The sequence below is a fragment of the Bos taurus genome, chromosome 2, assembly GCF_002263795.3.
Source record: "Bos taurus isolate L1 Dominette 01449 registration number 42190680 breed Hereford chromosome 2, ARS-UCD2.0, whole genome shotgun sequence".
Classification (NCBI taxonomy): domain Eukaryota; kingdom Metazoa; phylum Chordata; class Mammalia; order Artiodactyla; family Bovidae; genus Bos; species Bos taurus.
The window spans coordinates 96,681,020-96,694,686 of NC_037329.1; the positions used below are offsets into that span (position 1 = coordinate 96,681,020).

Here is a 13,667-nt window from a genome sequence, read left to right on the forward strand (position 1 = left end):
AGAATGCATGTAAGTTTCTGAAATATAATTTATATCTGGATATATGCCCAGGAGTGGGATTGCTAGATCAAAAGGCAACTCTATTTTTAGTATTTTGAGGAAAATCGGTACTGTTTTCCATAGTGGTTGCACCAGCTTACATTTCTACCAACAGTGTAGGAGGGTTCCCTTTCTTCCACAACCTCTCTAGCATTTATTATTTGTAGATTTTTAAAATGATGGCCATTCTGACTGGTCTGAGGTGGTACTTTGTTGTAGTTTTGATTTGCATTTCTCTAATAATTAGTGATACTGAGCATCTTTTCATGTGCCTGTTGGCCATCTGTGTGTCTTCTGTGGAGAAATGTCTATTTAGAGTTTCTGGTCATTTAAAAAATATTTATTTATTTACTTATTGGGTTTTGGTTGTGGCATGCAGGATAGTTCCCTGACCAGGGATTGAACCTGGGCGTCCTGCTTTGGGAGCATGAAATCTTAGCCTCTGGACCACCAGGCAAGTCCCTTTGCTCATGTTTTGATTGGGTTGCTATTTTCTGACATTAAGCTGTATGAGCTCTTTGTATATTGGGGATGGCATGAAGCTCCAATACTTTGGTCATCTTTTATGAAGAACCAACCCATTGGAAAACACCCTGATGCTGGGATAGATTGAAGGCAAAAGGAGAAGGAGACTGCAGAGGATAAGATGGTTACATAGCATCACATTTTCAGTGGACATGAATTTAAGCAAACTCCAGGAGATATTGGAGGACAGAGGAGCCTGGCATCCTGCAGTCCATGGAGTGGCAAAGAGTCAGACATGACTTAGTGACTGAACACCAACAACAACCTTTTAGGGAACCAAAAACTATCCCTTTTAAAGCATAAGCAAAATAGCAACAGTTTTCTCTATTGCAGCTTAAAAACTGCATAATTATAGAATAAATTGATCATTGATTCAGACTTCTATGAGGACCTTAGTTCCTCACATGACCAACTCTTGGAAAATCTCATGTGACACTGAAGCACACATTTTGAAGGACAACTAGTTACAAGAACAAAAGAATATATGTCTGGGTCCATTTTATGTAGACTGCATGATAGATATCTGGGAAAGTATTGGTTTCAGAAAAATAAGTATATGTGACTTATTAGATATAAAGTAAATGGATGGGAAACCATATTGAATGCTATCAAGACAGAAAAATATTCAGGACAAAATTGATGCTTTTGAGCTGCGGTGTTGGAGAAGACGCTTAAGAGTCCCTTGGATAGCAAGGAGATCCAACCAGTCCATCCTAAAGGAAATGAGTCCTGAATATTCTTTGGAAGGACTGGTGCTGAAGCTGAAACTCCAATACTTTGACCACCTGATGCGAAGAATTGCCTCATTTGAAAAGACCCTGTTGCTGGGAAAGATTGAAGGCAGGAGGAGAAGGGGACAACAAGGATGAGATGGTTGGATGGCATCACCAACTCAGTGGACATGAGTTTGAGTAAACTCTGGGAATTGGTGATGGACAGGGAGGCCTGGTGTGCTGCAGTCCATGGGGTCACAAAGAGTTGGACACGACTGAGCAACTGAACTGAACTGAAGTTGGTGGAAGAGATTGATTCATTATACTCTATTTAAACAAGAAGAAAGATAAACAAAAAGTAGATCATGGTGGAAAGAAGCAGGTAAAGCAAACAAAAAGTAGGTCATGGTGAAAAGAAGCAGGTAAAGCCATGTACCAAATATGGAAGCCAGTGTGATGAGTTCCATGGTTACTAGCAGTATGTAAATCCAAGCTTTTGTTATGGAGCAAAGTGAGGCTGTTTCCAAGAAAACATTCTCTTCTGTGAGAACAGTGTGGGTGAGGGAAGATATTCTCATTTTCTTATTGCTTCAGCCATCCACAGAACAAATCAAGTATTTGTTTCCATGTGATATGGTGGACATTAGCAAGTCAATTTCAGGTTCACACTGAATTCTTTGCTGTAGATACTGGTTCCATGAGGTTCAGTTATGCTGAGTATTCAAAACCAAACAAACAACTTGACAGAATGAACGCTCTGTGTGTGTGTCTGTGCGCTCAATATATCCGACTGTTTGTAACCCCATGGACTGCAGCCATGGACTAGATGGCTGTAGACTCCATGGGCTGTAGCCATGGACTGTAGCACAATTACACTCATCTCATACGCTAGCAAAATAATGCTCAAAATTTCCCAAGCTAGGCTTCAACAGTATATGAACTGAGAACTTCCAGATATTTAAGCTGTATTTAGAAAAGGCAGAGGAACCAGAGATCAAATTGCCAACATCCGTTGGATCATATAAAAAGCAAGAGAATTCCAGAAAAACATCTACTTCTCTTCATTGACTACGCTAAAGCCTTTGTGTGGATTACAACAAACTGTGGAAAATTCTTAAAGAGATAGGAATACCAGACCACCTTACCTGTCATCTGAGAAATTTGTATACAGGTCAAGATGTAGCAGTTAGAACTGCATATGGAACAATGGACTGGTTCCAAATCAGGAAAGGAGTACGTCAAGGCTGTATATTGTCACCGTACTTATTTAACTTACATGCAGAGTACATCATGTAAAATGCCAGGCTGGATGAAGCACAGGCTGGATTAAAGATTGCTGAGAAAAATATTAATAACCTCAGATACGCAGATGACACCACCCTTATGGCAGAAAGTGAAGAGGAACTAAAGAGCCTCTTGAGGAAAGTGAAAGAGGAGAGTGAAAAACTAGCTTAAAACTCCACATTCAAAAAACGAAGATCATGGCATCTGGTCCCCTCACTTCATGGCAAATAGATGGGGAAACAATGGAAACAGTGAGAGACTTTATTTTCTTGGGCTCCAAAATCGCTGCAGATGGTGACTGCAGCCATGAAAGTAAAAGACACATGCTCCTTGGAACAAAAGCTGTGACAAACCTGGACAGCATATTAAAAAGCAGAGACATTACTTTGCTGACAAAGGTCTGTCTAGTCAAAGCTATGGTTTTTCTAGTAGTCATGCATGGATGTGAGAGTTGGACCATAAGGAAAGCTGAGCACTGAAGACTTGAGGGTTTTGAAATGTGGTGTTGGAGAAGCCTGAGAGTCTGTTGGACTGCAAGGAGATCAAACCAGTCAATCCTAAAGGAACTCAACCCTGAATATTCATTGGAAGGACTGATGTTGAAGCTGAAGCTCCAATACTTGGGCCACCTGATGTGAAGAACCGACTCACTGGAAAAGACCCTGATGCTGGGAAAGATTGAAGGCAGAAGGAGAAGAGGAAGACAGAGGATGAGATAGCTGGATGGCATCACCGACTCAATGGACATGAGTTTGAGCAAGCTCCTGGAGTTGGTAATGGACAGAGAAGTCTGGCCTGTTGCAGTCCTTGGGGTTGCAAAGAGTCGGATATGACTGAGTGACTGAACTGAACTGAACTGGACTTTAGCCCACCAGGCTCTTCTGTCCATGGGATTTCCCAGCAAAATTACTGAAGCAAGTTGTCATTTTTTCCTCCAGGGGGTCTTCCCAACCCAGAGATCAAACCTGCATGTTGCATCTCCTGCATTGACAGACAGCTTCTTTACCACTCTGCCACCTTAGCTAGAATAAAATCTTCAGCCACGGTTAGTGTAATTGGTAACTAAAAGATTGAGAGCTGTAATGGTACTTCTGGTAGCAGAATAATGTCCCCTCAAAGATGTGCAAACCCTAATCTCTGATGTTCTGCCTGTGTATGTTATGTAACAAGGCAAAGGGGCATTGCAAATGGAATTAAAGTTGTCAACCTTAAAATAGGAAAATTAGCCTGGATTATTTGGATGGGACTAATGTAAATATATGGATTCTTAAAAGTGGAAAACGAAGGAAAAATAGTTGGTAAGAGAAAAGAGTGGAGAAGAGATTGAAAACATGAGAAAGACTTGACCTCCCTTGTTGACTTTGAAGACAGAGGAAGGGGGCCATGAACCAAGGAATGCAAGTGGCTTCCAGAAGTTGGGAACAACCCTTAGCTAACAGCCAGGAAGGAAATGAGAATCTTAGTCATCAGTGAAAGGAACTAAATTCTACTAGCAACTGGAATGAGTAAGGAAATGGGTTTTTAATCCTGTCTAGGGTTTTTCCATGGAAAATCCCATGGACGGAGGAGCCTGGAAGGCTGCAGTCCATGGGGTCCCTGAGGGTCGGACATGACTGAGTGACTTCACTTTCACTTTTCACTTTGATGCATTGGAGAAGGAAATGGCAACCCACTCCAGCATTCTTGCCTGGAGAATCCCAGGGACGGCGGAGCCTGGTGGGCTGCCGTCTATGGGGTCGCACAGAGTCGGACACGACTGAAGTGACTTAGCAGCAGCAGCAGCAGCAGTCTTTGATTCAGGTTTGTGAGTCTCTAAGCAGAGGTCTGGCTGAGCTCACCAGACTTCTGACGGACAGAAATAGCTAGATAACAAGTTTGGGTTATTTCAAGCTGTAAGTTTGTGGTAATTTGTTATAGTAACAAGGGAAGATGAATACAGAAATCATTAAAAGTCTCTTTTGGGGAAATCTGAATATGACCTGGCTGATGGGCTCTCTTCTTGGAAGTTTTGTGCACAACTAATGGAGAAGAGTCTTGAACAACACAGAATAGCAAATGCATGTAACAAAATTCCCCACTCTCAAGGTCCTTAAATCCTATGGTTTAAGAAAATTATAATAAAATAAAACTTGATAGTGGAAGAAAAAAGAGAGCTCAAGTGAAAAACACAGCATGAAAGAGGGATAAGGAGTGTAGGCTGGGGTGGGAGGATGAGGGATAAGCCAGAGAAGAGAGCAGATCCTGTGGGGCTTTTAGGCGTTGAAGAGACTTGGCTTTTCCTCAGAATGAGGTGGGAAGCCTTTGGGCTATTGCATGAGGGGAACAAGAATAGAATCAGGAAGACCAGTTGGGGGCCATTGCAATAATTAAGGCTGGAGTTGTGGTGGCGTGGATGGGGGGTTGGGTGGCAGTCGAGGTTGTGAGAAGCGGTAGGGTTCTGGATTCATCTGGAGGAGAGTAGAGTTCATGAGAATTTTGTCTGAGGTGATTATTAGACTCAAATAAATTACTGATTATTTGTAAAAAGGCAAACCCAGATCTTGGAGCTTATCTGTGACGTTCAATCTTTTTCATGTGTCATATTTTTAAACAGTAATTTGAAAAAGTTAGGGTAAAAAAATGTAACTACAACTATGATAGAATTTTACTAAAGGAAATTGTTCTCAGTGGATTTTGGTGTTTCTTACATATTCATTGCTATGATTCATATATATTAGAATCACTAAATAGTTTTAATTTATGCAAATCAAATATTCCTAGCAATGGGCCTTTGATGGGGCTAGGTGGATGAATTTTGAGATGTTTGCATCATATGTCCATCCCATTCTAGTTTACAAAACTACCAGTTTGCTTTGCATTTTGCTATAGGCAGTGACTTGAAATTTTGTATTTTAAATGCATTAACTCTCTGGTTCTAACTGCATTTTTGTTTATTTGTTTTTTAATTTTTTCCTTATCAGAAGGAAACTGTTTCCCAGAATGGGATGGACTCATCTGTTGGCCTAGAGGAACAGTGGGGAAAACGTTGGCTGTCCCATGTCCTCCTTATATTTACGACTTCAATCATAAAGGTATTTAATTTTTTATGAAATGATTTATTTGGAATAGAAACTTCCTTTTTTAAAAATAATAGACTCTATAAGAACTGAGCAATCTCAGTGTTTTTCTTCACATCTTTATAGGAGTTGCTTTCCGACACTGTAACCCCAATGGAACATGGGATTTTATGCACAGTTTAAATAAAACATGGTCTAATTATTCAGACTGCCTTCGCTTTCTGCAACCAGATATCAACATAGGAAAGGTAATGGTATTTTTGTATTTGTGAGCCCCTAAAGGAAAACAAAATGATTACCAACCACTGTACAAAAAACTCTTTTATTATCTGACACAAATATCAAAAAAGATAAAAGCAAGGTTGAAAGCTTTTCAGATACCTAGTTAAGGAGAGGTCTAGGACCTGAAACATTTTGGTATTTTCTTTTGGTTAGAATTACCTGGCTGAGATATATGTATGTATACTTATGTGTCACTTATATTACATTATGTTTATATTATATTATATGATGCTGTATTATGTGTAAAAATCCAAATAGGTAGTCAGCAATATAATTCATGATTTTTTTCTTGGTTACATATGAATAGCAACATCTTGTCTCACTATATGTTCCTGGAGTAACTTTATATTGTATAGATGTGTTTTTCATCTCGTAAGATTTGCCAGTAGGTGATTTCATTAGTACAGGAAAAATTAGAGTATGTAGAGTTAAAGAGGAGCAAGGGGCTGTCTTATAGATCTTCTCACATAATACCTTAATTGTACACATGTGTGTCAACTTAGAACCAGAGACGAGGGGTCGATCAAAGTGACACAGCTCAGTTATGACAGGGTCTAGAGCAGGGCCCTGGTCTCCACATTCTTTATCGGTGCTATTTCTGATATGGTAATCACATGTAAACTTCAGAAACCTCTAGATAGTTACTTTTAGGTTATATATGGTAGACAGATTAAAAGTCATGCTTAAATTCCTGTCACTCAGACCTCATCTATAAAATGCATGGTGCTATAGGGATGAGCATAACTTCACCATAGTCATATGATGGTAGGGGTGAACATAAGCTGAAGTATAAATGATTTTGTGAGGCCCCTGAGAACAGTCATAATGCATAACTCTCCTAACATCAGACGTTTTTCTTTATGCTTGGTGGTCTTTTTTGGTTGTGGGGAAGGAGGAGCAGTGGCATGAGAATTGGTGAGTTGGAGAGTTCCTTGTTTGATTAGGCATTAATAGTCAGGACTTCTTTCCTTAATTTTTTTTCTAGCACAAAATGCTACCACCTTAAGGACTCTTTAGTAAGTTGCTAAAAGACTTCAGTTTTGTATTTCATTGTTGACATGCTTCTTAGATAAAATTAGCTAATGTGAGGAGATTATTGTGTATGTTACAGTGGAGCCAAAGCCAAGTTAATGTAAAACACTTTAAAATAACTTCAATTTCACTGAAATAGATAAACGTTCACAATGTTTAGTGTTCTGTGTTATAAATTTGTGGATTAAATGACAAACGCAAGTCTTTCATAGCTTTTAAATGGCATTAAATTATATCATGATTTTTTTTTAATTTTTTTAAAATTTAATTTTATTTTTTAACTTTACAATGTTGTATTGGTTTTGCCATATATCAACATGAATCCTCCACAGGTATACACGTGTTCCCCATCCCGAACCGTCCTCCCTCCTCCCTCCTCCCTCCCTATACCATCCCTCTGGGTCGTCCCAGTACACCAGCCCCAATCATCCAGTATCGTGCATCGAACCTTATATCATGATTTTATTTACATTGAACTCTAATATTACAACCATTCTTTTTGACTACTCTGTATTCCAAGAGTCAAAATATCAAAGGAAAGTAAAATATCCAAAATATATACTATTTTATATGAACATGATTTAAAATTTAACTGAAAAATTTGACTAATTTTGTTAGCCATAGTAATTTTATCTCCTTAATTAGAGTGTTTTATGTTGTTTACAACCCTTAAGTAATAATCTGAGAAAACTTAAGAAATGTAAAAAATCTTTTAATAAGAAAACTGGATATGTCCTAAAGTTTTGATATGCTGTAGGGCAAAGTGATATTACTTATGAGATATTAATTATTATGGTTGTAATCAGAATTTTTGTATAAGAAACAAAAGATAAAAGTAAAAACAGTGAATTTAGAATACATGCCACATTTTTATAGGGAAAATAAGACAAAGATTTTTAAAATATCTATTGTTTTGTTCTTTAAATAATTTTCATATCATTGACTTGACAAATGAGAGAATTACTTTTAATAAAAAAAGGGAGAATGGCTTCCTCAGTGGATCAGTGGTAAAGAATCTGCCTGTAATGTGGGAGACATGGTGATGTAGGTTTGATTCCTAGGTCAGGAAGTTCCCCTGGAGGAGAAAATGGCAACCCCACTCCAATAATCTTGTCCAGAAAACGATTTCAAAAATTAAAGGACAAATAGGCAGGGATTGCTTATGAGGGGCCATGAAGTTGTTAAATTCTTTAGGGTATTATATTTAAAGCATCAGCATACTGTAGAAATTATTATATATCCTTCTGTCTAAAGGCTATATGAATTTTTGGACAAAAATTTAACAATATATATTAATAGACTTCAAGAGGGTCTTATCCTTTGATCTTATAATTTTGTTTCTGAGATTCAAGCATAAAGATTTGGAGTTGGGGGGAACTGAATGGAATAGTGTTCATTGAACCATTAATTATTATAGTGAATGTTTTGAAGAATTTAAATTTCCAGTGAAGAATTGGCTAAGTTAGCTGAAATATATATTTTGTGTAAAGAGTTTGTGGTCTTGGGAAATCCCTTTGTTATTCAATTACTTGGAAGAAAATCAGATAATAAAGTTGTATATAAATTGGGAATGCAAATATTCAAAACAATGGGAAATGATACACAGAAATAGAATGAAAAGAAATATATGAAATGTAGTGTTTCTTTTTGCTTGTGTGGGAATTATGGAGTTTTCCCCCTTCTCTCTCTCTTTTTTAATTTTACACATTATCCAAATATTTTCTACAGAAGTTTAACATTTTATTAAGAGCAAATATGTCATAAATGTTTTAAAAAGGCAGTAAGAGACAGTCTTCTGCTTCCAGTCAGCATGTGAGAAGTTGCAGCATTAAGAATAAGCTGAGTAAGATGCAACATTAATAATTTGTAAAAGCCTGTCAGTGAGCTGAAGATGCCAAGAAATCTAAATGAAGCTAATTGCAGAAAGAGGAAAGCCTCTTCTTATGACAGAAGAAACCTGTGGCTGTATTTATCCCTGTTTCTGCACTAGAAGAGGAGCAACCAGGCTATATAGAAGGGGATAAAAAGAAAAGAACCATTTTTAAAAGAACTTTCATCAGACGAGGACTAGAATAAAGGCTTAGAATTCCAAGAAATGAAGCCCAGTCAGGGTGAGCTATTACCCATCAGCCAGTTCTTACCCATGAGCCTTCACTGAGTTTCTGGAGGCAGTGAGTTAAAGGCTGGGGACAGTGTAGGTGGACACAGAGAAACTTCCCAAGATGTATGTAGGACCCTCACTGGGTGAGAGGTAGCTGTTAGCTGAAGGCATGGGACAGAACAGAGGAGCTGAGAGATATCTCTTGGGGTATCTGGGGCCCTCACTTACAGCATGACTGCTGAGGGAGGGCAGGAAAGCTGAGAGAAACCCCCGAGATGACAAATCTCAGTGAGTGAAAAGCCTGATAAAATAGAGCTGAAAAAGATCTTTTCTAGACACAAGAGGTCTTCATCTAAAATGAGACAGTGGCTAGCCGAGAACTGGAGCAGAGCAGCATAATGGACAAACATGTGCTGAGATGCAGAAAGCCCAGGGCAGGCTAGAGAGCAAAGTGAAATTCACAGCAAAGTGAAATTAAAAGACAAAAAAGGTAGGGAATGCTTATGAGAGGCCATGAGGTTGTTAAATTCTTTGGAGTATTATATTTAAAACAGCAGCATACTGTAGAAATTATCATATATTCTTGTGTCTAAAGGCTATATGAATTTTATATAGCTGATGGATGGTTCAGAAAGCAGAAAGAGTTTCTCTGCAGCTTAGAAAACCTTCAGATGGACAAAACCGCAAATAATGGCTGCTAGAGGCTGCTGGTGCTAAGATCCCATCATCTACTGCTGCTAAATTGCTTCAGTCGTGTCCGACTCTGTGCGACCCCATAGACAGCAGCCCACCAGGCTCCCTCTTCCCTGGGATTCTCCAGGCAAGAACACTGGAGTGGGTTGCCATTTCCTTCTCCAAATGCATGGAAGTGAAAAGTGAAAGTGAAGTTGCTCAGTCGTGTCCGACTCTTAGCGACCCCATGGACTGCAGCCTACCAGGCTCCTCCGTCCATGGGATTTTCCAGGCAAGAGTACTGGAGTGGGATGCCATTGCCTTCTCATCTACTGAAGGAAAATTTGGGATTCTGCTCTCAAAACCTAAAACCAGGATAAACAGAATCATGGAAAGAACAACAAACTGAGAAAAACTACAACAAACCCAACCCCAGATTAAAACAAAGTAATCCATCCTCACTACCCAAGAAGCCTGATAGAAGAAGATGACTACCCTTTTCAGCCTATTAATACTGATCTCAGGTGGCCTCTGTCTGCAATGGCTTGGGGCTGGACTTGGATTTCCAGCCAGACGTGGGCTGGATTGCAGCAGTGAAGGCACCAGATCCTAGTCACTTAGACCAGTGGTCAGTGACAAGGGCCCTGGCCCTTTGGCTTTGGAGAAAAGAGTTTCCACAAAGATGGAAAGTAGTGAAGCAAGTAAAGTATTTACTAGGAGGAGAAGAGTACAGTACATGTGGAATAGACACGCAGGGAAAGTCACTGAGTTGCACCTTCATGGCAGTTTAAATCACTAATATGGGGCATATTAGTTTCATATTTCTTTCAGGTTTCCTTTGGTCAATCATTGTGATTTGCCTGGTTCACAGTCCATATTTGGTATATCTCAGAATCCTCCCATGTGTGCACATGCATCTCTTAGCCAAGATGGATCCTACTAAAGAGGCGTCTGGGTGGAACATCCCTTGACGTGACTCCCCTTTGGCCTCCAAGTGGCCCTTTCTGCACATATGTGGTCCAGGAGATCTCCCAACTTCTGGAAATGAGAACTATGTGGTCTGTGCAGGGTCCAGCCTCCTCCCTTAATTGTCCCACTATTCTTATCTTAGAGTTTTGGTCAATAGAAAATGAATCTCCAATTTGCTTTACCCTGGTGGGAGGGGGGCGCCCATCTGCCTCCTGCCTCAATATTATATGCTTCAGTCCCAACTCTTCTGTTACTTACAGTGCCCATAATGTAATAAAAATTACAGAGTAGGGACCCCAAATCTAGAGTAAAAACAAAGCAGAAAAAATAGATGATCCAGATGTTGTAATTTCCAGGTAATGACTCATAAATATGTTAGCTGATTTAGTGAAAAAAGTACATAAATAGATGGGGAAACTGACAGAGAAATGAAAACTTAAAAAAAAAAAGGAAATTCTAGAATTGAAATATTCAATTCAAAATGAAGAATTTGTTTGATATGCTCAATAGAATACTGGACACAGAATGAAAAAGATTAGTGAACTTGAAGGCTACAAAAATTTTCCAAGTGACACATTAAGAGAAAAAATAAATTTAATAAAACCATCTGAGACTGTGAGATAATATGTAATTGCCTACGATATATGAAATTAGGGGTAAGAAGAGGGGGAAGAAATAGGACAAAATAAATATTTCAGAAGGCAATGGCCAGTAATTTTATAAAGTGGGTGAAATAAGTCAATCACAGGTCCCAGGCATTCAGGAAACCCTAGGCAGCTTAAATAAAAAGAAAACCGTACTTTGACACATCATAGTTAAAATGCTGTAAATCAAGGTAAGAAGAAAACCTTAGAAGCAGTGAGAGGAAAAGCACACGTGATGTTCAGGAGAACAAAAACTAAAAGGATGCTTGTCGTTTAGTTAAACAACAGAGGCCTGAATACAATGGAATGACATCTAAAAGTGGTAATATGCATTAAGATAAAGGGAAAATAATGATATTTTTCGGACAGAAACAAATCTGAGCGAATTCATCTTTATCAGACTTCTGTATAAGAATGCTCAAAAAAATTCTCTAGATGGGAGAGAAATATATCAGATGGAAGCAAAGATTGACAGGAAAGAATGAGGAGTACCAGAACAGATACATATGTGGATAAAAATGACAGACTAAAATAATAAGCAGAACTATATACCTATCCTTATTTATTGCTATGTTTATATCCATCTTTATATCTATAATTTAATTCATTTAAAAGTCTGCTGACTGCTTAAAGCAAACATAATAACCTCTCATTAGGGTTTATAAATTATGTAGAACAAAATCTAGATGTGACAAAGGCTAAGGGAGCAAAATTAGGTACATAATTGCAAATATCTGTTTATATGGTGAAATAGTTCAGTATTATTAAATGTAGGTCTGATAAGTTCAAGATGCATAACCAAGTCTCTATAGTAACTGCTAAAAGATAACACAAGTGAAATACTAATAAATACCTGATTGAGTTCCCCATTCCCCAACCCCCAATAAAAGGTAAGGAAATAGGTACAGAAGCTCAGAGAAAAGATAGACGTATAGAATGCAAATACCTATATGTTAGATCTAAACCCAGTCACAGCAATGATCGTATTTGAGGTCAGTGAACTAAACATTTCTCTTAAAAGGCAGAGGTTGTTAGAATGGATAATAAAAGTATTGCTCAACTGTATGCTGTCTTTGAGAAATGTAGACATCAAGACAAAGAGCATTACCAAGACAGAGCAATATTTAAAATTATAAAGAATCAATTTACCAAGAGGAAATAATCCTAAATATATATGCGTTTAGGAGCTTCAGAGTCTTCCCTGATGGCTTGCTGCTGCTGCTGCTGCTGCTGCTAAGTCACTGCAGTCGTGTCCGACTCTGTGCAACCCCATAGATGGCAGCCCACCAGGCTCCCCAGTCCCTGGGATTCTCCAGGCAAGAACACTGAAGTGGGTTGCCATTTTCTTCTCTCTGATGGCTTAGTCGGTGATAAATAATCTGCTTGCAATGCAGGAGACCCAGAACTTGATCACTGGGTCCGGAAGATCCTCTTGAGAAGGGAATGTCTATCCACTCCGGTATTCTTGCCTGAAGAATCCCATGGACAGAGGAGCCTGGCGGGCTACAGTCCATGGGGTTGCAAAGAGTCAGACACGACTGAGAGACTTTCACTTCACTTTACTTCATTCACAATAATTGAAAAATTCACATTCTTTTAAAGTACTCACCAAAGGTTATCAAGATAGAACATATGCTGGGGTATAAAACAAGTTTCAATAAATCTCAAGATTAAAATCACACAGCTTATGTATGTTCTTTGACCACAAAAGAATCAATAGAAAATCAACTAAAATATGTAGAGAATTCATAAATAGTGGAAAATTATGTGACCAATGACAAAAGTTTGGATAAATGGAAACCAATACAATATTGTAAACTAATTAGCCTCCAATTAAAATAAATAAATTTAAATTAAAAAAAAAACTAATGTAAAAAAAAAGAAAGCTCAATATATATCAAAGACTGTGGGAAACAGCAGAAGCAGATGTTGAGATAGATTTATAGCTCTCAATACTTAATTAGAAAAGAAGAAAGTTGAAAATTCAGTGATCAAATCTTCCACATTAAGTTATATAGTGTAATACCTAGAGCCACCACCAAAAGCCACCACCAAAAATATACATCAAAATGGAATTCTACAAATTGTTCAAGTAATGCAGGGATGGCCAGAAAATTAAAACACAGAAATGAAAAACATAACAGAAAATAAAAATATAAAATGGACTTAGCCTTAATATTATATCAGTGTTATATTAAAAACAAATATCTTAAGATACCAATTAACAGAAATTAGAAGAGTCTATAAGAAACATGACCCAACTTTGTATGTTATCTACAAAGTCTGAAACTCATTTCAAATATAATGGTGGTTATGTACATACCAGGCAGTGTGCTAAGTTACTCAGTCA

General features: G+C 38.2%; 1 protein-coding gene across 1 annotated transcript in view; it reads left to right on the forward strand.

Annotated features, from left to right (window-relative positions):
* PTH2R (parathyroid hormone 2 receptor) overlaps positions 1-13,667 on the forward strand; it is an 84,034-nt gene that overhangs the window by 13,270 nt on the left and 57,097 nt on the right. The window contains exons 3-4 of the mRNA NM_001192589.1: positions 5,522-5,632; positions 5,744-5,865. Of these exons, the coding sequence (NP_001179518.1) occupies positions 5,522-5,632; positions 5,744-5,865 (233 nt within the window). The remainder of the gene's footprint in view (positions 1-5,521; positions 5,633-5,743; positions 5,866-13,667) is intronic.